Here is a 27602-nt window from a genome sequence, read left to right as displayed (position 1 = left end):
CTTCCCTCTTTCTTTCAGCTTAGCCAGCGAAATAATTTGAAACCGATTCCATGTGGACGCCATATGAAGTCCATGTGTATTCCTTATTGCCTGCATTCTTAGTATGTCTTCGCACAAAGATCAGGAGTCTTTCTAGGATCTCGTTATGAGCCGCTATCTTATCAAAGACGGAGGAAACCTCTGACCTCTGTGTAAACATAAAAAAGCATTGGGAGACCTTTAGCATCTGATCCGTCTCCCTCGGCCATTCGCCGACCAGCCAGCAACGGAAATACTTATTTAACTGCACGTGGTGTGGACGCTACATACATTCTCTCTACCTCCGTTTTCTTCAATCAAGTCGCCAATCCGCACCCCGGTTTATCTCTCGGGTGGTTATCGCGTATATTTTTGTCACATGAGAGAAAGAGCTCAGCCGCCGTGAGTAACGACAGACACTTCTATCGATATCTCTGCAAAATTTTAAATTTCCACGGATGCAAGTGAAAACCTGAGGTAGTGTAAAAGTGACAAAGACAAAAAAACTGTAAGAGAGAGAGAGAGAGAGAGAGAAGAGAATAATAGTGATCAGTGTGCAAAAATCATTTATTGCGAAAATTTCTGCTTCTGACAGTGTTCATTAATTAATATTAATCAATCAGTTAGATAGCAACACATTGCTACAGATTGATATCCAATATCAAGGGATGAGGAACTCGATAAGAAAGTGTCTATCTTGAAGGACCTCTCGAGGATTCCGAAAACGATATAAGATTTGAGAGTTATTAGTATCGGAAATCATGAGGGCAATATTGCTTTCTGCGCTCACGTGCGCAGTGTTAACTGCCGTGCGAGGAGGTAATTATCAGCAATTTCCGGTATATTTATTGCAACGTCCGGTATCTCATTAATTTGCCTGTTAATCGTTATCAAGCGACGTTGACGTCTCTTAAAGTACGATAAAATAACATAAACACAAGAGCGTTTACATAGTTGGATAAAGATGTCTATATTATATATATATATATTTTTTTTTTCTACGCTATATATTTTTAATAATATTAATTGCGTTATATATGTATAAAATCTCATGTAGAATGTTTGTTTAAACATACATGCGTTATATTAAACTAACAATTATGAAAATAATTTAAATGTGAAATAATTAAATGTAAATTAAATGTAAATAATTTTGTAATTTAAGGGATGATATTGCATATATATATATATATATATATATATATATATAAATTATTTACATATATAATAAAATTTATTTATTATTAAAATTTTCTTACCGAAGAATTTTTAAACTTAAATTGTCCATTTTTAATACAATCGGCGATATTATTTGTTAAATCATATCAAGATAATATATAACAATATAAAACATTGTAAATTGTTAACATAATAAATATACTAGCATTATACATTGCGTAACATTAAAAAAAAAAATTTTTTTTCCAGAAATTAGCAAGGATCATGCGTCATGTGGCCGAATCAAATGCAAGGGTAATTTTTTTATATATTCTACACGTATATACCACATATTGTATTAATACACAGTGCAGTTTCTATTTTCGTGTTTCCGTCGACTTTACAATTTTCGGAAATTTATCATTTATATCACATGCCGCGTTAGCGTATTATCGAAAAAAGAAACGGAGATCCATTTTCGCGCCGTTATAATCCCGTCTCATGTTTTTCTTACGAGAATTGCTAGCATTGCATCTTTTTAGCATTGAAATCTTTCTTATTTACTTTTTTAAATGTGATCAATTTAAAATAGAGAATTATATTCTTGCACTTTAATTCGAGAGATAATCAGCTTATTTTACATAAATTTGTAAATAAGCAAACTCTAAAACGCTTAAGTAATAACTTATTAATTTTTATTTATCAAATTAGTCAAAATTTATGATATCTTTACTTCCTCGTCTCTCTTTCATATTTTTATTTTCGATTTTCTTCACATTGCTTAAATGTGAAATAATTTTGTGATGTCGTAGTCGCGCGTGTCTGTCGAAGTGAAGAACTCTGATCTTTGTTTTGCAAACAAATGCGTATTTGTATAGATAACAGACTACTAAGAAATGAAAATTATCTTAGGAAAGAAATTATTGCTAAGTGCGACCATAGAAAATGTTTTTAAACGATAAATTTACTTTCACCGACAATGTAAATCGTAACAGATATCAACTAATAGTTAAAAAAAAAAAAAAAAAAAAAAAAAAATTCTGGCTTTGTCTCATATATTCTATTTTATATCTTAAATATTAAACGAATCTTATTGAGTAAAAATTTTATTAATATATTCTGAAGTAAAAAATATATGCAGCTTTTCTTATATAATATCTTATATATATTAATGTGTATGAAAAATAAATATAATAAAATATTATATAAATTATAATTTTATTATTGCATGAAAATATATCGTTTACTTATTCCTTTTCACAGTTCCAGTGGAAAGAAAATTCAAATACCACGAGGATATTCATTACGTATACTCATACTCTGTGGACGTAAGCACAAATCTGGGTTATCATCAGACATTGCCTCATCATCTCGCCGGAAACGATTCGGCCTTGCATATCGATGCTACTCTGTCCGTACATTTCAACAGCCCCTGCGAAGGTACCCTGAAGATCCTAAACACCAGCATCAGCCACGATCGCAGCACGTATAACGTCGAGTTCCCCGATCATGCCGGCTATGAGTTTAAGACCAGGCTTGAGCGTTTTACACTGAGGTTTACATTCGACGATGGGTTAATCCACGAGCTGTGTCCGAATCGGCGCGAGCCGGTCTGGACATTGAACCTGAAAAGGGGCATGCTATCGATGCTGCAGAACAGCATGCGGCGCTTCGACGTGGACCACAATGCTAACGAAGTGGACGTTTATGGCGCCTGCAATACTGAATATCGTTTGTACGAGGCCAAGCGAACCAGCCTAATCGTAAAGAAGAGCAAAGATCTGGCCGATTGCCAGAACGGTCCCAAGTACTTCTCCGTAGTGCAATCGAATCCTTATAAAAGTCCGCGAAAGCTACATGGTCAAGACAGATTGTTCAAATCACGCAGCGACTGCGAGATTACGATTGACCATAACGTCTACGAGAGAGTAGTCTGTGACGAAGTGCGATTGCTACAACCACTCTCGAATGGCGACAAAGCTGGTGCCAGGACCGATTCTCGGATGATTCTTCAACTGATTCAGGAGACAAAGAAGACGGATTTCTTCCAGGAATCCGAAGAGAATGAAGATATTGATGATGAAGAAAAAGACGAAGATAATTTTATTCGAGGTGCATCTGTCACAAAGAGAACCACGTTGCTATATGACCATACAAAGATGCCGAAGACCATGCACGGCGAGCTGCGAACCTCCAGAGATTTAATAAAGAGCATGTGCAGACTCGCGACAAACGCTGATGATTTGCAACAGAGATTCGCTGAAATGTTTACCAATTTCATTCATTCGGCTCGTTTTCTAGATTATCCCCTGTTGTCGCAGCTGTTTGCGAGAGCTAATAACATTTGCAAACATGGAAAGTACGTAGTTACTAAGTATAATATCTTTTTCTAGTCAGTTAAAAAAGGTTTAAGTTAATAAATAATTGAAAAAGCTACAATGTGAAAACAAATTTGTATTAATAATGGCTCATTACATTGAAATCAAATTAAATTAACTCAAAGGAAATGGCAGTCGGAGCCAAGCGCGGTGATTGGCAAACAGTTTTTTATCGTGTGACATTCTCTACAATTATAGGACGTTTCGGCCTCCTTTAGCCCATCTTTAGCATAAATTAAATTGAACTTATAACCTAGGTACCGAGATGTATTTTATAGTATCGTTAATTTAATTGGATTACAATGTAAAAATTATGATTAATTAATTTTATTCGATATAACGTGTCAATACTTTTCCTTGATTATATTTGATATTTTCTTTCATTTGACAGAAAGCACGTCGTTGCTGCATTGCCACACCTAAACAGCAACGCCGCGGTGAATGTGATGAAGGATCTGATAATGAAGAAATATGTTAATCAAGCGACTATTAATGATTGGATCATTACTTTTGCTTTATTCCCGCAACCGGATCACGACACCATCAAAGCTCTCTCGCCGTTACTGAACTTTCAGCATCAAATTTCCCAAGCCCAATTTATTCTCAGCTACTCCACCATTATTTACACGTATTGCAGAAACAACGATAACTGTATCGATTTGGAAGAGGTGGACGCGTTCATGGCGCATCTTCAACAGAAAATCTCACGAGGTTGCGCGCCCCGTCTTCACTCTCCTCTCGTGACGAAAGAAGTAAAATATTTATCATTTTATTCTTGCCATTTGCAGCAAATTCTAGAAATAAAGTGCGTATGAAGCGCGCTTCATTCTTCTAGTCTAGAAGAAAGAAGCGCACACGTTCACATATACATATGTATACACATAGACGACATAGAGGAAGAAATAAATCTTTATAAAAATAATTTTTGTTTAATTCAAATTATAATAAGGATAATTATGTTACGAAAAGATAAAATATTTTTAATAGAAATATAATATAATTATTAATAAATAATCAACTGTTATAAATGGATTAATAATTTAATATAACTGTATAATTTCAGACATTGGAAGCTTTAAAAGCGGTTGGTAACATGGGGCTTGAAACAAAGAATTTGCGAAGAGACCTGAAAAAATGCATAGATGACACTGGCAGTTTCTTACCCATGGAAATTCGCGTCGCCGCCGTTGATGCTCATCGTAGACTGCCATCCTGTGAAGAGACAAGAGATCACTTTTTCCTTGATTATTACCGCAATACGACATTAGACACAGAAATTCGTATTGCCTCTTATTTACAAGTAATACGTTGTCCTGATTACAATGTTATTAAAACCATCAAGCATGCTCTCAAAATGGAAGAAGTCAATCAAGGTTTGTACGTCACATAAGCATTTATTATTGTAGTATCTCTATTATAGTATAGCAAGAAAATATTAACACAACTATGAGTTTTAAAAACTTCACGTTTTTTATTTGTCTTTTAACAAATCTAATTAATTTAAGTTTATTTAGAGAAAAATTTTAACTTACGTCACTTTTGCTTCTAATTTTCTTAGCTTCGTTTTTATCATAATCTTTTAAAAATTATTTTCAGTCGGTTCTTTCGTATGGAGCCATTTAACGAATCTCTACAACTCCGCCTCGCCTACTAGAGTCGAGATTCAAAGTTTGCTAACAGATCGAGACATCGATAACAAGTTCAACAGCGACATTAGAAAGTTTTCGCGTAATTACGAAAACTCCTTCTTTTCTGAACAATATAATATCGGCGCGAATTATCAAACAAATTTAATTTTTTCGCCAAAATCATATGTGCCGCGATCGTTCACATTCAACGTTACCGCTGATCTCCTCGGCCAATCCGTGAATTTATTTGAAATTACTGCACGAATGGAGGGCCTGGAATATTATGCGGAGAATCTCTTTGGTCCAAATGGCATGTACAGCAACGAAAGAATCTCGAATCACCTTCAGAATTTCCTTAGATACTTCAGATCGGCATCAGAAAAGGAAAATTACTGGGATGATGTAAAACGGTTGCCTAATGTTATCGATAACAATTTCGATCATCCGAAAATTAGCCTTGGTTATAAGGTATATATATATATATATATATTGTATAAAAGTAAAGAAAATAAAAATGTATATTTATCTCGCTATAATATAAGATTTAAAAAAATTAAATTTGCTAAAATACATACACTAGATATCAGATAGATAACGGTAATAAAATAATTTTCTATATGCATACAGGCTAAATATAATAATATTGTTATTATTTGTTGCAAAAGATATTCGGAAATGAATTGAAGTTTATGATGCTGGACGGCGACAAGCAAGTGATGTCCGCACTGGCGAATTTCAATCCTTGGCAAAAGATAAAAGAGTTTTTGGCCATGCAAGAAATCCTTTACGAAAGGACCGGGATGTTCTTGGATTCCTCTTACGTTGTGCCAACAGGATCCGGTTTGCCGATTCGCTTGGATATCGCTGGTTCCGCGGCTTGTAATTTCAAGATTTCGAAGATACTCAATGATGCTCGATTAGCTAACAGAGAGTTCCAGCTCACAGCCAATATCACTTCTAGGTTCGTTTATTCTTTGTGCATATATATATTGTATTATACTTTCAAAAATTATTCTATAATAAATAATAACCATAAATGCAGTTATAAGAAATATAAATAACAATTTTTGAATATATTATATTTATCATACAAAAATCTATCACATATATTTTATATAAATTCTTCGTCTTCTATTCTTCTTTTAATTTTTTTAAATCTCGATAATATTTGTAATACTTTCATAATTAAAATTCTCTTTGTTTATATAGCTTCTATATTTGAGATTGGATTTTATTTAATAAATAATATCTCTCTGTGTCTCTTTCAAGAGAATAATTTATTTGTTAATTTTTTCTTGTGTTCTTTTCTTTTATATTTTTATTTTCTAACATATTTCTCTTTCTATTTTATGTTATGCTCCTGCAGCATAAGTGCCGACGTAGTAGGCATGATGACCGTCGATGCTTTCTACAAATCTGCCGGACTTAAGTTGCGAACTAATATTTACTCTTCCGGAACGATGCAGCTTCATTTGAACGTAAATGATACCCGTTTAGTGCGGATGAGTCTGGGCTTACCAAATCGCAAGGTAGATGTGCTCTTGTTGCTCTCGGACATTGCTTTCATCAAAGTTAAAGGTGCCGAAATTGAAGAAAAGTCTCTGGGGATCTTGGTAGCCGATCAAAACCAAAAGAACTCGCAACATCCGATAGTCATACCTAAAAATATCATCAGCAACACCACCTGTAGTTGGGCCGCCTTAAACAGGTTGATAGGTTTGAAAATGTGCACTGACTATCAATTCACGAATGTGACCAAGGATACCAAAGCGCCTTATTTCATCTTAAATGGATTCACGCTTTTCAAAATCTCCTTGCTTAAGGACGATCCAACTGCTAAGAATTACGTATTGGAGTATAATTGGAATAAAACTCAGGTAAGTTGTATATAATTTCTCATTCGATCACCACATATTAGAGAAATTTCGTGTAATTTTTAACGAATTCTTTGTAAATAATTATTGTAATTTTTTAATAATTGAATGATATTGATAAAAATTACAATAGTATGCATCTCGTTTCTTTGAATATTAAAGTAAAAGATATTTTTTATGATTTTCGTTAATTTCATTTCAGAAACATAGCACGTTTAAAGTGATATTCGATACACCTGGCTCGCAAGTGAATAGAGAAATAAGCGCTATTGTCGATTTTGATATAATAAATAATAACGTTACCGCTTTAATTCATTCGGCCGGTAATTCTTTGATTGCTAAAGGTTAGTATTTTGTGAATATATATCTAATTTTTTGTACAAATTATATGATTACTGAAAATAATGCTTTTATATTTCCAGGCACGTACAAACGTTCTGATGATGAGACTTTCATAGATATCGGTTTCGATATCAACGGTACAAAGCATTTAGATGCCAGCGTGGGTTACACGAGAAAGAAGTTCAATAATGGATACACTTATCATCCTAAAGTCTATCTAACTATCAATAATGAACGCATTGCTGCCATTTCAGGTACTTCGTCATCTTTTCAAATCGGTTCCAATCTTCTTCAGTTTATAAATAAATAAATTTTTTCTTGTAATTAACATAAAGTTAATTTTATAACTAATTTTATCATAAATATATGTATTACATTATAATTATATCATATAATATGATAGTGTATACAAATAATATTAGAAATATTTTTTTAATCACATCAGGTGCGATAAGGAACGCGCAAAAAAACAACATCTCTCAATTCGACATAGACTTGACTTTTCAAACAAAGCGAGTCTGGAGCAAACTAATCGGTTACATCGTTCAACGAAACATCAGCCTGGCCGGCGATTTCCAACTAGATTATCAGCTACAACGTATGCCGAAAAAGGAGACTCTCCATCTGGAGATCTCGCTATCTAACCGCTCGTCGAAGACGCTCACACACAAGACTGCAGAACTGAAGCTGCAATCCACTGCCTACCCGCAACTTAATACCGTGATAAGCGCCTGGTATCAACAAGCCCTCGGCCACTTAGAGCTGCATACCGAAGTGAATTCGAATCCGCATCTCAAGGACGATCGGCACAAACTCACGGCGCAGCTTATCGTCTCTTACTCGAAGATGTACTTTCAAAACCAGGGTACGAAAGTCAGCATGCTAATAGCCGTCACCAAACCTATCCAGAACTTGGATCTCAAGATGGGCATCAATCATTACGCTCTCGGCGCCGAGTCAAAGACCAGTTTGCTTATAGGATATGCACCGGGTAAGATGCAAAATTTATTATTAAGCTAAATTTATTTGACTATAAAAATATTCAATAAATCTTTTCCATTTGCAGAGAAGGAGATTAGTCTGATCGTCAATATCATTATGCCGCGTCATCTGCTGTTCTCCATAGAAGGCCACGCAAACCTGACAATTCCGAATTTCAACTCAATGCTGATCGACGCACGTATCAACGAGCGATCACGACGTGAATACGAACTGGATTTCTCTGGCACGTGGTTCAGCGGTCACAACATAACCGCGCGTGGAGCTTACTCCGATCGATCGTCAGCTGTCATCATCAATCATCATTTGAAACTGATCTTCAAATCGCCGAGCTTTGTTACTCCAATTCTGCTTAACTGCTACTTGTATCAGAATCATAGTGATCTCAGAGTCAGTTTATATGCTGAACAAATAGACTACGATAAGTACGCCTTTGTATTGAATCATACAATGTTGTCGACAACCAGTATAATGTCATATGTAGAAGCCAGGTACCGCGGTAACGTGTATTCGGCGATGACGAACATCGACACCACGCGAGAAATTCGTTTAGAGCTGCATTTAGACAAATGGCGGGACATACATGTGACCTTAAGCGGCATCAACGAAGAGAATCGGCAAGAGTTGGCAGCAGAGCTCAAGTGGGACGCAAATAGGGATCCCGCTTTAAAACTCGGCACAATGTTACAATTAAGTAAAGTATACCTGATGGATCCAGCTTTATCCGGGATCAAGCGAAACGCGATAATAACGTTGACTTATCCGGGTCGACTAATAACTGTTTCTTGTGACTTGGTTATACGTAATCCACATAGTTATCTGATAGACGTTACTGTGAATTGGAATCCGGAAAATGTAATCAAGGCGTGGATTAGCGCAGACTATGACGTACAGCCAGAAATGATATCTGTCAAATTTGAGTCGCAACTGTTAATGCCTTTTGAACAGTGGAAAAAGATCGCCTTAAACGTGAGGTAAAAATACGCATTTGATTTTAAATTGATTTATTTTTGCGATATAATAAGACATAAAATACTATTATTTTTATCTATTAGGTTAGGTTTTTATAAAATATAAAGCCGAATCAAATTTTATTCTTACTCTTTTTTGGCAAATTATTTAATTTCCAAAATTTTAATTATAGAAAAATAATTTTTACTGTCTATTATTATTTTAATCTATTATTGCCTGCAGATATCTACAATTGCTAGACAAGATCCTAGCTAGTAGCAGCGTTTACTGGAAGGATTCCCAGCACGTCATAACAGAATTCTATGCTAGCGTGAATGAGTATGAAGATTTGAAAGAATGGACGGCAAATTATGGGTTGACTAGCACTGTACACTCCTACTCGTGGATGACTGTAAACGTTACTCACAAGATGCTACGCTCGGAAACAATTGATACACATGTGCTGATTAACTATAATCCCGATAAAACGATTGATGCGCGCAGCATCTGGCATTTAGACAAGGAATCAGACAATGTGTTCAATCTTACCGGCAATCTGCACCTGTACTCGCCTTTGGCAAACTACCGGAAGAACGAACTCAAGTGCCAGTTGCGTCTCATGACTAACTGGATATTCTTCGGCGCGACTAATCTTGAGCTGGATAAACGCAAGTACACCGGCCGCCTGATCGGCGACCTGGTACGCTGGAAGGAATCTAAGGTGGAGTTCAATATTACCACGCCGTTGGAGAAGTTCGCCTTTGTTCGTGGCAGATTCGGTCTGTCGGAGAGCAATCGGCATGCAGTGGCAGAGATTATCACGCCAAATGGTCCGCTCGGCGTTGAGGCGATATGCCAGCTCTTCACTGTCACTTACGACTTCAACGTCAAATTCATGTTAGCAACGCCCGTCGAGGTGCTGCAAAAAGCACTGATAGTGGCCAAACTAAATAGGCGCGAGGCTGATTTCAGGATCAGTTACAATAATATCACGGCAGGCTTTCTCGGTACTTGGCACTATCACAACATTACCAATTTCGATTATAGCTACATAGTGCTCACGCCATTGGAGGGTCTGCATGAATGCGGGGTGATCACCAAATTGATTGTGATACGCACAGAGGTCGAAAATATGCTGGACATAGACATGGAATTCTCGTTGAGACTGGCAAACAATAAACTTGGTATCAAGGCTAAGGGCGGACCAAAACCTCCGCCTGTTAAGATTCCATTAAAACCGGGAATTATATCCACGACAGACGATCCTGATGTCGATGAGTCGACAGAGGAAGAGGAAGATGAGGATGGTCTCTATTGGCGAGGAGAACTGCAAGTAGGTGGTAATTGTAATTCAAATAACAGATCAAAAAAATTAAAAAACTAATCACAAAAATCAAATTTTTTATTAAATTTGAAATCTAATTTATAGATACTTAATTAAATATTTTGTAATAGATAATTAATTAAATATTTTGTAACGGTTCACCTTTCCCGACGTCGCGGATCAGGCTCGCCGGTGCCAGGATTCCGGAGAAAGGGGGAACTCTAACTCACTCTTCCTCGATATAATAATTGAACAATTGTTTATTCAAGCGGTAGCAGCTATTACAATAAGGAGATTTTAAATACTACGAGGTGTCGCGTGGCCTTTAATGTGGTTCCAACTGACTAATCTGCCTTATCCTTAGAAGGACGGGGCGCCAGTGCTTTCTGCGGCTTATCCTTAGAAGGACTAGCGCGCTGTGGTAGCATGATGGCCGTATATAAAGGCGGAGCAGCCGCGACATTGGCGAAAATTCCTATTCGGTTATATTTAACTCTATAATTACAAGACGCGGTATGTACAAGGTGGTCTTACTGTCTAACGGGCCGTGGTATAATATACAAGCGGCACTAGAGTCTGTCTGGACGCGGAGAGCAAAACGGTTGTACGGGGCGCGGAGAACGCGGTAACAATCTTACAAACTATAGCAGGATACGCCGGGAAACCCGGCATAACCACGGGTAACCGGTGACCTGGTTTAACGCGGGGGTATCAAGATGCGCCGTCCCAGCAATATAAGAAATAAATTTAAATTAATTTAAAAAAATTGAGACTTTTATATAAGATGCTGAATTTCAAACGTAATAGGCCGAATATCTCGATAATTAAATGAAATATTGGTTTTTTTTTTTTTTTTACGCGTCTATCCAAAGTCAAATTCTTTTAATATAAAATTTATCCGCCTCGAAACGATACAATCTAAAAATAAACCGGATATTTCATTCAGTTATCGAAATATTTGGCCTGTTACGTTTGAAATTTAGCACCCTGTATTTATTCTCTTAATAAGAAAGTACAATTATTAAATTAATATAATATTATTATCTATATCTTTATTCATTTATATATAGACATGGCTTGTAATAATCCCGGATATATCGGGAGAAATAGATATCGATACTGAAGGCGATACTTACAAGATTCAAAGCACAATAAAATTGCCACCCGGCAAAATCATCATATACGACAGCTTTTCCATGGAAGACGTTTTTCATATAAATAATGATCTACATATTGATTTAACGTTTAGCAGTATCAAAGAGATAGTATCATTTTACACATTTTTAATCGATCTTGAGAAACTGACTTATTTTACGGAAATGATCGTGAACGTTAGGAAAAATACTACATGGATCGAGGTAATATTTTTATATACAATTTAAAAAAAAAAAGAAAATTTTTTTATACTTTATAATTAGACGAACAATTCGACGAAATATATATAGGTAAAGAAAATATATATCAAATAAAATTTTATTATTGTCTAGACCGGATTTCATGGGAATTATACGTATCAAGTTGATACGAATAATACGAAGGCGCATTTGATAAAATTAAATATAAAAACACCTTTGGAATTACTTAAAGACTTTCGTAGCAGCGCAATTGTAGAGATCGAAGGCAATCTATATAGAAGTACAGTTACGATTCGTGGAAATCAATTAAACGTAGATTTATTAGGAAATATAAAGGTAAATCTCGCACGATTCTTAAAATATTTACAAGTAAAAATATCGGCAAATATAAAAATAAAAATATATATACTTTAATTTTTATATAGATAGAGAAAGCTTTGCTTGATATGATGATTTATGGTGCAATCGATTCACCTGTTATGAAAATACCGAAAACTACAATCGCCGCGAAAAAGGATTTTACAGGAAATAGAAAGCAACTTAAATTCAATGCAAGAATGGAAGAGCCTGTATCAAAATACGTAAGTATTAATATATATATATATATATATATATATATATATATATATATATATATATATATATATGTAATCCGATTAAGTTATAAATTAATAATAATTTATATTAGCGATTAATTTTAGTTAAGTTTAACATAAAAATTAAATTATTATTATCTAAATAAAATTAAATAAAAATTTAAATCGTTTATTTTTTGCAGATGTCTTTCGAGTCCGCTTGGCAAATAGAGGAGCATCTTGTAAGAGCTTCTGCGAAACTGAAAAGTTGGATAAAAATTTTAGAGTCGCTGGAAGCTGACGTTCTGTACAGTAATGCGATTCGTGTAAACAATACTGCGAAATTGAACGTATGCGTAACGCATCTCGGCGATCAGGAATATCAGCTGGCTGGAAACTTAAGTAATGGCAAGATCGATGCCGATCTACATACGCCGCTATCGCATGAACCTCATTTCCAGTTCCACGGAGATCTAAGACAGATCAACGAATCGTTGTATGATGTTAGAGGAGAATTAAAGAACCAGCTACAAGCAAAATCTTATGATGTCAGCTCTGTCATCTTCGTGAAGGATGACACTTTGACTTCGATAGATGTTAAAGCCGAGCCGAAAAGCGCGAACACCGATCGACTCATTTTAAGATTAAAGAGAAAGACGTACGGTCTTTTGCTGGATGTCGACGGTGGATCTTTTAATGGTACTGTCGACGCAAATGTCCTCAACAATTTTAATTGGGACGTGAGAACTCGCACGGACATCAAAAAAGTTGACAAAGTAGATATTTATCAGCTAAATACTTTCATGAATGTGCAAGTAAATGGCAATACGACTCTATACATTCAAGCCGAAACACCTTGGAATGATAGCAGGATTGTGATGGTGAACGGCAATATGATGCTGACCAATACGAGCGGTGACGCTCGGCTAAATCATCGATTGAATGACGATCAGTGCCATGCGGCCATTCAATGGAAACTGATCTACATGGAAGACATGTTAATGAAACTGATCGCAGGATATGATACCGCGGATTTGGGCAAGAAGGAATTGTCGACTCACGTGTTTTTCAAGAATCTCGGTCGGTTGTACAGAAATATCGATATGGGTTTGGATTTGGACATCGATCGAAAAGCGTGGGAGTTCGAGACAAACGCGACTATAGGTTTCCGCAATAAGCAAAACTTGGACGCGGTGTTCCTTGTGAAATTGCCACCTCCAAATAAAGACGATCATCGGTTCTTGATCAGTTATCATACTAGCAAGAATATGCAGGACATTTCTTACGTGCTGGGCTACAACGATATTAAGGCAAAGAATAATTATGCTTCGGATGGATTGGTTAGTATTCTTTTTTTTTTAATATTAATAAATAGTAAAATTAGTCAAGATAATAATACAAATTTAAGTAGTTTTTATTTTATTAAAAGTATTTATGCGAATTGAAAGAAAGAGATATAATTCTCTTTTAAGAGAAAACACCAAATTTTCAAAAAGAAAAATATATTAATATAAACATATATTCTTAGAAAATTTTAAAATAAATTTAAAATAGATTTTTTTTATCTAAATTATATTCTCTCTTTTTTTTTGTTCTCCTTTTCCCTCTCTTTCTTGTATATTTATATGCGCCTCCATAAAATTAAAACAAAAATATTTTCTCTTTCTTAAATAATAACAACGCAAAATTTTAGGTTCGTATGGCTACGCGCGATATTAATGGGCACTTCCGATTGACATGGGGTTTATTGCCGACGGAATCTGTGAACAATCTCTTTAATATCACCTTCGATAAAAAAGAAATCGAGCTCAAGTATTCTCTGTATACGCCGAGATTTTTGCAAGAAGAAACGCTTGTATTCTTTTTTAGTTATGACGGTAATTCCGATGAACGAAATTTAATTAATGCCGATCTCTTTTATCCTTCAAGACAGCAGATTGGAAGCGCAAGGATATTTTATGAAAGTTTAATCAACGTTAATGGAACCATTAATGCTTCGATATCGCAAAATTTATTCGTCGGATGCAATTTTATTGTACTTACTACTTTGTAAGTAAATCCATTATATTATAGAAAAAGTATATACAATATATAATAATTAATTGAATCGCACATATAATGTTATGTAAAAATCAAAACTTTTCTATAAATAATTAATAAATAAATTAAGTAATTTAAAAATAATTCTTTTATTATTTTTAAAATTTTCTCTAATTATCGTTTCTCTTTTTATATGCAGAAAGCAGAATAAGAGATTCATCGAGTGCTTCTGGCCTAATAATAAGACGGCTTCGCTCAACTCCGATTACATTTATTACAGCGAACGATTAGATTCGAATCTAGAGGGTATTCTGCACATAGAAGTTCCTCTGAATGCTCGTCATATCGGTCATCTAACTTACGGCTACAAAAAACGTCCACAAGTCACTACGGGCCATTCGATCTTGATCTACAACAATCAGAAAGTGCTAGATACTCAATATAATTCAAAGAGTGAATCCCGGGCTGGCTTCGATAAAGATCGTATTCAAATTACCGTGGAGAACATCTATAAGCCCATAGGCATCATCTACGTAAACCAATACGAGTACAGCGGTGGAAATGAGGGAACCAATTATCCCACCGTCGAGTTCAAGCAAGTGAACATTTATCGGTTAGACAACAGCTCAGCCTTCAACATCGCCGGCGAATCCAAGATCCGGACTACCCATACCGGCCAGGACATCCATTTGAAGGCGATGCACTCGAACAAGACGATCCAGCTGAAGACGGACTATCAGGTACTACCTGGCGAGTTTGATCAGAACACATGGTTAAGTCTAGCCGAGGATGCCTGGGTGTCTTATCATGTAAACATCTTGAATAAAACCACCGAGGATATGGACAATCAGTTCATCATTCTTAATTTATTCTATCCCTTCCGAAACTTCACTGTAGATGGCTCGTATAAGATCACTAACAACGAAATAAGCTCCGAAGCGAACTTGCAATGGGAACGCGACGACGAGATATCGAAGATTGTCGGTGCAGCTTTTAATTGGACAAATGTCAATGTCACATCCATGGAAGCTAACCAACAGCAAGTTGTTTTGAGTTTTCGACACCCGACCTTCGAAAAAAATGTCACGTTAAAGGGCATATTGATGAAGAGAGATCGCAGGGACTTATTAAACGCCGTCTTCGCCGCGGATTACTCCACCAACGAGGACAAATTATTGACGTTGTCCGTCTTGTTGAGAGATGAGAGCGATGCATCGAACAGGAAGTATCTCTATAAAATATCGGGCAAGCATGTCAACATCAGATTAGATCTCGACGTCGAAGGATTTGTTCGCAGACAAGAATATGTATTGCTCGAAACGATAAATCACGCTCGATATACGCGCGGTTATATGTCGAGCGAAACTGGAGAATTGATCGGTCGAATCGATCGGAAATCGAGAGAGATATTCTTCCGGCGAATAAATAATGATGAGATTAAGTATTTCACGATCGGTTATTATCCTTCATCTTCTCGTTACGTCGTGAATGGTAGCGCAATCAATACGCCAGAACTTAACGCTACCGGTTCTTTCTTTTTGGATCCTAGTGAGAAGTTTATCTGGGCAATGGTTAATTACACGCCCGGTGAGTATATTAAAAGTTAGGAATATTTAAGAGAATTAATAATTTGCATCTATTAAAGTAAGAGACATTAAATTAAATTAAGTGAGATAAAATATCGAAAACTAAAAAGAACTCCTATTAGTATATATAATTTTAAAGTGAGATATTAAATTAGATAAAACAAGATTTTAAATAAAAATTAAGCTGTTTAAAAACTTTGGGAGTTAAAAATGTGTGTTTCTTCTGTTTTATTTTATTTTACAGAAAGCTCTTGATATTTTTTATGAATATTTTACACAATTTTTTTTTTTTTTTTTTTTAATAAACACGTACATTATTTTTTAATACTAAAATTGAAACAATTCTTGTTTTTTATCCGTTTTTACATTCCGTCGCGTTCTATAGATGCACGAGTGAGTCTAAGAATGGATGGCAATATTCCGGACGCTCGAAACGCTATATTTAACATTTGGAGAACCTACAACGATGATTTAATAATTTCAGACGTTTCTTTTTATCTGAAATTAAATCACTCGAGACTCGTTACCTCAATTTTGCGATGGCGGCCCGAACTCAAGAGTGATATCATTGTAAGCTAAATGTAATATATTAAAATATATATTTTTTAATGCAATATAATTAACACGCGATTACGCGCACATGACTACTTGCAGACTACTGTAAAAACAACCTTTAACGAAATGTGTGAAAATGTAAACAACGATATCGATTATTGGAAACAATATGTCAAAAATGAAGTAATAAATTCTATTACGGATGTGTGGGAGGACGCTCAGCAGGATATTTCAGGATTTCTTGACGATTGGTAGTGAGTATTTGAAAAAGTAAATGTTAAATATCTATAATATTAAATCGAGTATTCAGAAAAACATTCAGATAAATAATATAAATGAAATAATAAAATAAAATAAAAATATTAAAATAAGATTTAATTTCTATATAATTATGTATTTTGCTTCCTTATAGAGAAAGCTTTGTTTTCGTGACAAAATTTTTTTTTCGAGTGTTTTATGCCAATGTGTTTAGAATGTCTCAAAACGACGTAAAATCATATCCTTAAAAAATTTATGTATGTATGTATATATGTATGTATGTACGCAATGTTTGTACAACCTCTAACTTCTGCAATTTTTGAGATATCGGGTTTAATTTTTTTACATGAATAGAATATTACTAAAGGATGATTGGTATTGAATTTAGTGAGGATCAGTGAAAAAATTCATTTTTTATAAAATTGAATTTTTTGAGAAATGTCTGTACACGTCCTAACTTTCGGAAATTTTGAAATATTTTCCTCTATGAGAAAGCCAAAATTAAAAAACTCGCTTGCTTTAAGAAGGTTAAGCTTTATGAGCGAAATAAAATAATGAGGAAGCAATGTGCAAGTTTCTAATTCGCACAATTTTCAGCTTGTTTATATATATATATCTATAAATTATATTTTTTTAGTGATCTAAAAAATCTCGAGTATGACTTTGAAGAGCTGAAGGTATATTTGAACGAGTCTTATAATGCCAATTACTTCTACATCAAAGATATCGTTAATATCGGGATATACGCCGTCGATGAACTGTCCCTGCGAAGTCATATCCAGTCTCTTCCCAACATTCTCAACGAGATCTGGGAAATAATGGGCGAATCTGGCGAAGCCTTGCGAAATTCATTGCTCTGGCTGATCGAGACCATCAAAAACGCTTATCACAAAGTATCTGAGATTGTCGTTGCTGTGTTGAAAGGCGAATCGGTGTCGCAGGTGACGGATATAATCGAGAAGCTGATAGAGAAATACGATATGTTCATCAAAGATCTGCACGTGTCTTTTATCAAATACATCGAGAATCTTTGGAATACAATTTTTTCCTCCATCTCGGAACAATGGTATCGCTTCTTGAAGTTAATGGAACCTATGTTCATCCGATTCATTCATTATCTCGAGACAGTCGTCTGGAAAGCGAGCAAAGAGATACTCGATTTCCTGTATGATCGTAAAAAGGAGATTATCACGTCGCCATATTTCGATCGATTTGCCAACTTTTCTCAGGATATTGACAAGGTCTATCGCGACATCAAAGCGAACGATATAGTGACCAATGTGCACAAATATTCGGGTTTGATGATACAATTCTTAAAAGAACGCTATTTTGCCTTTGTGCCGTTTGGTAAAGAACTTAAAGACGTCATAGATGAAATTATATCGGAATTGAAAGAGCTTCGAAAATTACCGTCGGTCAACTACGCTTTGGAGAAACTTGAGCAGATGTACGATAGGATCGATTACTTCTGTGAGTACTTCGAAGTCAAGGTTAAGATAGAGGCTTTTATCCGGTTGGTGCATTCCAAGATGATGGACATCAGCCAGACAGCGTTACAAACTGAAAGTCGCTACAGAGAAGCTAAGACCATGTTCATCTTCGATCCTAATCAGGGTCTGATATGCCTAGAGCAAAAACTGCCCATGTCCTGGCACGCCTTCAATCAGACGCCTGAATTCCACGAAATACCAGAAATCAGAGCAATCGCGGACATCAAGAAATATTTCGTAACTTCGAATACTACCTTTTGGAGTCTTTACTATCAGTACAAACCATACTCGGAGCTGTCAAACTGGTTACCGCCGTTCAAAGGTTTGATTAAGAAAATATAATAATAGAAATGAATAATATTAATTACTTTTTGATTGGTTTTAATGCTTCTTCTCTTACACGCTACTATCTTACTTTACATTTGTGCCGTTATATGATCATGTAGATGTAGAGTGAGAAAGCAAATGAAAGACAAAAAAAATGCTATATCTAACATATTTTCTGTCTTTCACTGATTTGTTCTCGTAGGAAAGTAATGCAAGAGAGAAAGCGATAACTATTAGAGAATTCGGAAGTAATTGATATGAGATTTCCCTTATTTCCATTATTATATTTGAATTTAATTCAATACATATTTGCCTCGATTAAATTTTACAATAAAACTTTAATAAACAAATCGAAAACTAAATTTATTTTTAATATGTATAATAATTCATATTTCAGCGCAAGCCATGATTATCGGTTCTCGTCATTATATCACGTTTGACGGACGTTACTTTGATTTTGCCGGAAATTGTATCTACTTGTTAGCGAAGGATTTTGCGCACAATACTTTCGCGATTCTAGTCAAATATAATATACAACCTGAAGAAATCACTCATCAGATCATAGTATTAATCGGAAACAACGCTATCGAATTGGATCTCTTCAACGATGTTAGTAAAACTTATTATTATTTTATAACAAGAATTAAATCAAAATTTCAATCATCAATTTTATCTAGGGAGTAAGAAATATTTAATATTATATAATTATATTTTCATTATAATTAAAAGATAAATTATTTTTATACGGAATTATATTATTCAGACAATGAAGTTGATTTCCCAATCATCCGGCACTACAACGAATCTGCAGCTGCCGATCGAGTTGGACCATGGCACGACGTACGTTTACCAAGTGGAGAACATGGTAACGGTGGAACGCAAGCACAACCAATTCCGGCTGGAATGTAATCTCAAGTTTAATTTGTGTACCTTGGAACTGTCAGGCTGGTATTACGGAAAGACGGCCGGTCTCTTCGGCACGATGAGCAACGAACAATTCGATGACACCCTGGGATCGAACAAGCTGTTTCTAAAGGACACCGGCACTTTTGCTCACAGCTGGTCTATTGATGAGGAATGCACTGACACGACGAATCATGCTAACAAGATCCTACATCAAGACAGCGTAATATTTGAGTTCTGCGACGATCTGTTTGTGAACAAGAGCTCGGAGTTCGGTATCTGTTTCGGCGTGATCGATCCTGCTGTATACGCTAAGATGTGCCTGAACAGTCTCACCGAAGCCGAGACGTGCACGGTGGCGATGTCGTACATGCAGATATGCATGTTCCGCGACACTTATCTGAGAATACCCGATAAGTGCACCTCATGCACTATGATGGACGGTAGTCAGGTAGCCGAAGGCCGTTTCAAACGGCTGGAGGAGGACAAAGTGCCCCGATCGGCCGACGTGGTGTTTATCGTCGAGGCAAAGAGTTGCAATCGCGATATGAAGTTGAATAGCAGTATGGAGTTGTTAATTACACAGCTCGACAAGGAGATGAATGATCGAGGTCTCACGGGAAATCGATGGTCCCTGGTGATCTTTGGCGGTAACGAAGTGCACGATCGACCCAGGAGCATCATTCTCGACGGACAAATCTTCACGAAGAACGTAGCACGCTTCATCGATTATTTAAGCTACGTGCCAGTAGGCAGCGGCAGTCAAGACATTTTCGCCGCGATTGGATTCGCTTCGCGGCTCGTCTTCAGGGCCGGCGTGTCGAAGACTTTCATATTGATGCCATGCTCGCATTGCGAGCCGGAGAACCAAACGGTAAGTTCAATCTTCAAGATGTATTTCATGAAATTTGATAATTTTCTTGAATTCTATAATTTAATTCATCTTTCAACATTTTGTTTTAGTTGGAGTACTCGGTATTACACCAAGTATTGTTAGAACACGATATCACTCTGCACATACTAATGGATGGCGATTTCCAATTCGAGAAGGAGAAGATCGGCAAAATCTTCTACGGCTTGGACGCGACCAAGTCGTACACTAAGAAGGACGCCCGAGTACTAACCGGTGACAAAGATCTGCGAAGACAGGTCAAACTTTCCAAAAACGTGCTAGGCTACTGCACACCGCTGGCCTTGGAGACAAACGGCACGATATTCAGCGGCGACAAACTGCGTCTCGAAAAGTCGGCTTCAATTAAAAAATTTACGAGCGTTTTCGCGAAGAGAATCGCCCTTACAGCCGAGCCAAACAAGTGCCAATTGTGCGAATGTACCGCTAATAATAATGGAGTCACGCAAATGGAATGTATGCCGTGTGTATACCCAATGCCCGTGCACGTAGATTACGTGAGTGTACGTACACAAAGTTTACAAAAATTTCAAAAACTCAAGATGTCTTAAGCAACGAAAAATATTTAAAAAAACATCTGAAAGATTTCAAAAAGTGTCTTCTCTAGACATCTTTACAATATCTCATTCAGACATGAATGAAATTATTTTTCTTTATGTTGCAGGAAACTTTTAATCTCAACGAATCGCTCTCGATGATGCCGCCATTAGATAGTATTGATTATGGCCAAATCAGTATAGAGGATGATTAAAGGTATAATTAAAATATAGTTAGATGGTATTAGATGTTAGATAAAACTCGCCGGTATTAATCATATTTATTTGCAATATCCTTTGTAATATAGGATAATATATCTACCTCCCTTCCCAATCCAAAATTTGTCTTATATTGGAGACAAAATATAAAAGAAATATATATAATATCAAAATCATATATATATATATATATATATATATATATATTACATTAATAAAATAATATCACGATATCATTTAAGCATTAATAATTATATTTTTTTAAACAAACTCATTATTATTGTTGGAATATAAATATAATTATAGGTAAGGCTGATGAGGGAGGGGAAGTGTGGTATGATTATTATGTAAAAGCACAAAACACAGGGTCGATATATAAAACTTTCTTGTCTATATATATTATCTGTATATAATGTGTGTCCGAGACTTTTATATATATATATATATATATATATATATATATATATATATATATATATATATATAAATGTAATGCAAACCGGGAAATGGCAATTGATTCGCGTTACACTCTTTGTGCGCGCGTCTTAAGTTGCATTTATATCTTATTCTGAAGCGAAACATGGCGAATATATCTAAACATCTCCCTTTCCACGAAATTCTCCTAACGTAACAAAGGAATAAACCTTATACAAAGTAAATTGAGTAAACTTAATAGTCAATATGGAAACAAAACGTAAGAATGTTTCGCGCACTCCGGAAATTTTCAATATGGCCGTGATAGATTGGACGTCGCAGTATATATAGCGACGATAGAGACGGAAGAAGAGAGCCGGCACGTTAACACAATATTACCGACTCCTCACAGTTTGGCCACTATATTCATAATAACATTAACCCAAATTCGTTAACTGAAAATGGTCACCTAGCCGTAGTATCATGAGCTTGTAAGTGATTTGGCGCATCGGCGAATGCGTATTTTAATTTGTATGCTTCGGCTACCAGCATGCCGATCTCTGAATCCGTCCAGTTTTGCGTGGGCAGGTTTTGTAGCATTAACATCAGCCCCTACAATTATTAAAGTTAGGTCAATTAAGCGTACAGCAATAATCGAAGTTTCAAATATAAAATTACGTTACGATAATATGTAGAATTGAGAAATAAATTACTTGAAAATCAGGTTGCAGGAGTAAATGTCGTCTCCAAAGTAGAAGAAAGGCTGCGCACACGTAGAGCTGAAACGATGCAAATCTATCAGACTCTGCCAGATAAGTATCCCATAATCGAATGGTACAATGAAGTGGAATTTCTCTGGTCAGTAAATTATTCATCCACCGAAAGGAGAACTGTAGATAATCCACTCCGTGCTGATGTAAATGTTGATGCAACGGTGCTAAATGCAGTAACAGTTGCATTAAAGAAAAATGCGAATATTTAATATAGCATGTATATAATCATGTTTTTATCGAAATATTCACCATCGATTCTCTGTATCAGTTCCTTCAACTGATTTACTTTGTGCTGAATTCCCAATTGAGCAAATATATAATTGTCCTGTATACCATCCAAGAATTTTGACAGGCACCAGAAGCTGTCTGCCTCGATGATGTCGCGCTGTTCCTTCGACAGCGACGCTACATCATAATTTTCTAGATCCTGCCAAGCCTGCACTGGTACCGCTTCTTGCAAAAAGACTAAGAAGAAGGGCGTCACGAGATCATTCATACCCTATAACAACGATCGAATCAGTTCTAGTTTTTTACAGTATAATACAATAGGTGATTTGATATTAAACACCTGAACATAACCAGATGCGGGATGCCTGATTGCCCAAATGTACAATATCCTTTCGAATATCAGTTGCACTGTCGTCTGTTGGAATAGCGAAATGAGCGGTGACATTCTAGGGATATCGATATGAATCTGACGATATGTATCTTGAAACCCCTCGTCTCGTTCGACATCGTAATACTGCTTAACAAGATTCCAATAGTCTAGCCGTTTGCGCTCTAACACATGTTGCCTACGTTCCATATTAGCTGGCAAGTATTCCTACAATGTTACGAACACGGTTGCTTATTGCTTCGCCATAGCGCTCACATGCTCGATAGTTTACAGCTCGTTTACCTTCGCTACTTACAGACAACAACCTCCAAGTGACGGAACGTAATTTGGCAGGCACGCCCGACCACGACAAATGCCTTAATTCATCCAAATTCAGAACGGACGCATCCAAAAGTAATTGAAACTTGTCCACTTTACTTTCCCCATCTAAACAGATTCATAAGCAATTTGTAAATCCTATGTCTTAAGGATTGCTGCTGAATATGCAACAAATGGATTCACACCTTGCTCCTTTGAAGGTATAAAAAATTTGTTGGGAGCATTTGTTTGCCTCAATGGTTGTGGTCTACCAGGGAATTGTGTTGGTTTGTGCTGAGGTGATACGCCATACTTTAAATCTACGTTCTCACTGGGATGCTGGCTATTATTCACTTGTAAATGCAGATTTGCATTGCGTAAATGTAATGGCTGCACAGCTAATCTTTGCAGGGCCTCCGCTTTTTTCTCTTCAGGAATAATTTCATGTTGAACTACTTTCGCATTTGCCTGTAGCAACTGTGAACACTTCTTGCTAGATCTGTGATTGTTGATAACACTAAGAGCTGCTGACTGGCTGACTTTCTTTGATATCTTCACATCCGAAACTGTGCAAAATTCATCATCTCCCGAATCCCATGCATCGTCTACACTCTCCTGAAAATCTTGAAAAGAAGTGGAGCCTCCACTTCCACCTGTACTACCACTACTATTAGCAATATTAGTCAGATTGCTAGATCCAATTGCCGTGGAATTAAACTTATGGTGTCTAATATCTTGCTTCAGGCTTGGCCTTCAAATAAATTAATCAATGATTTAATAAGTATATATAATTTCAAGTACGCAGAAAATAAAATCTTAGAAAATATATACCTTCCTGGCACAGCGCGTGTATTCTTCTTCCAGAAAGACTGATGAGTTGAAAGGGTTTGATGATGGTAACCTTGATTTTCCATAGCAGAAATCAAGTTAACTAACACCAGGTAATTTTTCAACACAGTTATTACAGTGTAGGTTGCACTTCATACCCTCAAGCACAAACACTGAAAATCTGTAAAAACCAAAAATTTTTCTTTTTCTTTACAGTATTATATCGTAATCAATATTGTCATGGTATGTATCACAAAGAGATGTATAATCAAGAAAAATAATAGTAAATTATGTTATAAATTGTAATAACTAGTATTCCAGTAGAAGCTAGATTATTATGCTTGGATCTTATATTCGATAAAAAATATGAAATTTATAGAATTGTCAAATATTAGAGTATACATTCTTATCAGATTGAACATATGACTGATATGATAGCACGCGTAATGTCACGAGCAATGCCTAAACAACAATAAAAGGGCGAGGAAGGAAGAATATAATGGAAAAAAACTGCGGATTCTACAAAATAACAAACGTATAATCGTAACATATGATTTCCCGGGAATTTGGCGCACGACAATAATATCGTACAATTCCAACACGCGACAATGCTCTGACGTGCTATGGCTCTATTCCTATAATTAAATTACACACAAACGTACTTTGCGGGCGGACAGAAATACACACGTCTACGCAGCGGAAATTTGTCGTTGACTGTTTGTGCGGCTGAGAAGGTTATGTTGCGTCAGCTCGACGGTGGCGAGAGAAACCGTTGGTCGTTAGAAGACGAGAAAGAGAGGATGCTTCGCCTACATCTTTCGCTAGACGAGTTATTAAACCTCCTGGATCTCCCGCGAGAATCAAAGCGAAGTCCAGTTTACGACCCAATCGGAGTTTCTCCGGATGTGTCAATGGATATCTCGTACGCCGCGACGATGACGTCGTCGTCGAAGTGGGTTTCTCTCTCTCTCTCTCTCTTCGTCGTCACGATAGATCGCGATCTTGACGCGCGATTACCGCGTCTCTCTCGTGCGCCTCTTTAGAGGACGCACCGAAAACGCCCTTCGAAGCCACTATCGGTGACTTTCCTCTCGTCGCGTCGAGCAAGTAATTTTGACGTATGATCGTCTGACATCTGACGCGAGCGCTGCTACCGCGAATCGCTATCTCGGTTCTCTCATATAATCGCGATACATCATACATCTCTTGTTAGACTTCTTGCGCGTAAAATTAAATAGACGTATATATATACTTTAAAGAGTTGAAGAAGGAGAAGGAGAAAAAAAAATAGGAGCTAATTGTGAGAAAATACGAAGGATGAAGTAAAAAGGAACGTGTGTCAATCCGTTATTTACACTCTTTGCCTCTTTTGTCTCTTTCTCATGCATTGTATGCTATAATATAATATTACGAATAAATATAGAAATAATCTCAGTTTGATGAAAACCAAACGTAAGATTCGAGATTGCAACGATGAGTTTTAAATCGATATGATTAAGAGATATAATTTGTATATATGGGTTTTATATATTTTGCAAATTGCTTTTCTCGTGCGAATCATATCTTTAAGCGAAATTTAGTTTAATACAGATAGCACGTGAACATTTCATGTCAAGCAATAATAATATAATTACACACACATACATGTATATATATATATATATATATATATATATATATATATATATATATATAAAGTTGTATATCGTGAGAATTCCATTCTTGTTCAAGGTACGTCACAGTCAACTCTGAGATTTCCGCGAATAACGATTCGAAAGAGAAGCTCCTACTACAATATGTGATTACATAAAATAATTACATATAATAAAAAAAATTATTTATCTTAATCCTTAATTTTCTTTTTCGAGAATTTCATGAAAATTCGTGACAGCTTATATATATTGCATGATTTAACAAACATTTAAAATGCAAAAACAACCAGAATATTAAAGGAGCAAAACAATATAATTATAACATTGGCATATTCAAAATTGTTGTCCAAACTGCAATTATTTATTAATGTTTTGTAAATGTACTGTATCTTTTTAAACAGATTTATGCATTTAAATTTAATTATATACAATACGAAACAGATTATACACCGTGTTACGTAATTCAATTCTCGTCCAGTCAATATCATATGTTCTTTCCATTTAAAGTTCGATTATTAAGTCCGAAGTTTAAGTGAATTTCCTAAACATCAATTATATATATAAAAAGCTTTTTTATATATTATTTTTAACAAAAACTTAATATTTATTTATGTAACATTTTATAGTCTTATTTATCAAATTGATAGACTTAATTTTATAAGCGTAGGGACTTTCATCGAAATACTCTGTTTTATTCTTTTTGCAGCAGAACACGAGTGTTATCATTTGATTCTTCACTATAGCTTTTACTATAAAAATTTTTTCCCCAACTTGCTACGTTTAAAAAAAAAAAAACGCCTGATACGGGCGCTCTGTTATACCCTGTATATGTTTATATAATTCTATCTAAATACGTTTAACTTAATTTGTTTGTATTTTCCTGAGAATAATCATAGAATATCAGAGATAAAGTCCCATCTTGATATCCTCGTCTTAATGACGGAAGATTACTTCCCGACTGATTTTTCGTTATTATCTTTATTTTTTTGTACTTGAAATAATTATATATATACAGAGTGTCCCAAAGCACCCTTGACAACGCTCGTCAGCAAGTAGAGTACAGTACCAGGTATATAAATATGAAATCGGAATTTTTGTATAGAAAATACACGTTTATTGTATGAAGATGATAACAAATATTTTATTCCAAGTATTGCCCATTGCTAGCTATACATTTTTCCCATCTCTCTGACAATTTGTGGATGCCACGCCAAAAAAACTGTTGCTCCTTTGAGGCAAACCAGTCATCGAGCCATTTTCGTACATTTTCGTAAGAAGTGAAGCGCTGCTCAGCAAGTGCGTGTCCCATCGAAGCAAATAAGTAGTAATCGGATGGAGCCAAGTCTGGTGAGTAAGCCGTATGCGAAAGTATTTCCCAACTAAACGCCTCAATCATTTCCTTGACCGGTTTTGCTGTGTGTGATGGTGCATTATCATGAAGCAAAATCACTTTGTGTTGCCTTTTTTGATATTCTGGTCGTTTTTCACGCAAAGCTTGATTCAAATCGATCATTTGTTGTCGGTAGCGTTCAGTATTAACGGTTTCGCCAGGTTTTAGCAGCTCATAATAGATCACACCCTTCTTCCACGTTCTTC

The 27602-nt window shown here is 35.7% G+C and overlaps 2 protein-coding genes across 4 annotated transcripts; one reads left to right on the top strand and one right to left on the bottom strand.

The window, feature by feature from the left end:
* Positions 1-236: 236 nt before the first annotated feature.
* On the top strand, positions 237-22563 carry Apoltp (Apolipoprotein lipid transfer particle). 2 transcript variants are annotated; one of them, XM_070313120.1, is made up of 26 exons: positions 237-837; positions 1447-1491; positions 2440-3535; positions 3946-4306; positions 4618-4927; positions 5151-5650; positions 5848-6143; positions 6549-7059; positions 7259-7400; positions 7479-7652; positions 7844-8389; positions 8465-9371; positions 9592-10681; positions 11743-12030; positions 12160-12363; positions 12453-12608; positions 12806-13942; positions 14296-14651; positions 14842-16229; positions 16614-16798; positions 16883-17037; positions 17679-18853; positions 19256-19467; positions 19622-20635; positions 20725-21168; positions 21336-22563. In XM_070313120.1, exons 1-26 carry the CDS (start codon positions 780-782, stop codon positions 21420-21422), a joined length of 12837 nt encoding a protein of 4278 aa, XP_070169221.1. In that variant the 5' UTR covers positions 237-779; the 3' UTR covers positions 21423-22563. The 2 variants fall into 2 exon arrangements, with proteins under 2 accessions (XP_070169221.1, XP_070169220.1); XM_070313119.1 differs by having other exon boundaries at positions 20725-21174.
* Tbc1d22 (TBC1 domain family member 22) lies at positions 21664-25532 on the bottom strand. Of its 2 annotated transcripts, none has more exons than XM_070313121.1 (8): positions 25017-25532; positions 24358-24535; positions 23733-24277; positions 23525-23655; positions 23182-23436; positions 22863-23112; positions 22554-22777; positions 21664-22452 (listed from the first exon to the last, which is right to left on the bottom strand). In XM_070313121.1, the coding sequence occupies exons 2-8, from the start codon at positions 24438-24440 to the stop codon at positions 22306-22308; spliced, it is 1635 nt and encodes a 544-aa protein (XP_070169222.1). In that variant the 5' UTR covers positions 24441-24535; positions 25017-25532; the 3' UTR covers positions 21664-22305. The 2 variants fall into 2 exon arrangements, with proteins under 2 accessions (XP_070169222.1, XP_070169223.1); XM_070313122.1 differs by having other exon boundaries at positions 25042-25532.
* Positions 25533-27602: the final 2070 nt, after the last annotated feature.

The sequence above is a fragment of the Polyergus mexicanus genome, unplaced genomic scaffold (genome assembly GCF_030449975.1).
Source record: "Polyergus mexicanus isolate NDT 795.1 unplaced genomic scaffold, iyPolMexi1.0 SCAF_23, whole genome shotgun sequence".
Taxonomy (NCBI): Eukaryota; Metazoa; Arthropoda; class Insecta; order Hymenoptera; family Formicidae; genus Polyergus; species Polyergus mexicanus.
This window is presented reverse-complemented; position numbering and strand designations above follow the sequence as displayed.

Coding starts and splice junctions, on each gene's coding strand:
- Apoltp (XM_070313119.1), top strand. CDS start 780: ATGAGGGCAATATTGCTTTCTGCGCTCACGTGCGCAGTGTTAACTGCC. Junction 6,144..6,548: donor ACAGCCAATATCACTTCTAG/GTTCGTTTATTC, acceptor ATGCTCCTGCAG/CATAAGTGCCGACGTAGTAG. Junction 12,364..12,452: donor ATTTATTAGGAAATATAAAG/GTAAATCTCGCA, acceptor ATTTTTATATAG/ATAGAGAAAGCTTTGCTTGA.
- Tbc1d22 (XM_070313121.1), bottom strand. CDS start 24,440: ATGGAAAATCAAGGTTACCATCATCAAACCCTTTCAACTCATCAGTCT. Junction 24,278..24,357: donor ACACGCGCTGTGCCAGGAAG/GTATATATTTTC, acceptor ATTTATTTGAAG/GCCAAGCCTGAAGCAAGATA. Junction 22,778..22,862: donor ACTGATACAGAGAATCGATG/GTGAATATTTCG, acceptor TACTGCATTTAG/CACCGTTGCATCAACATTTA.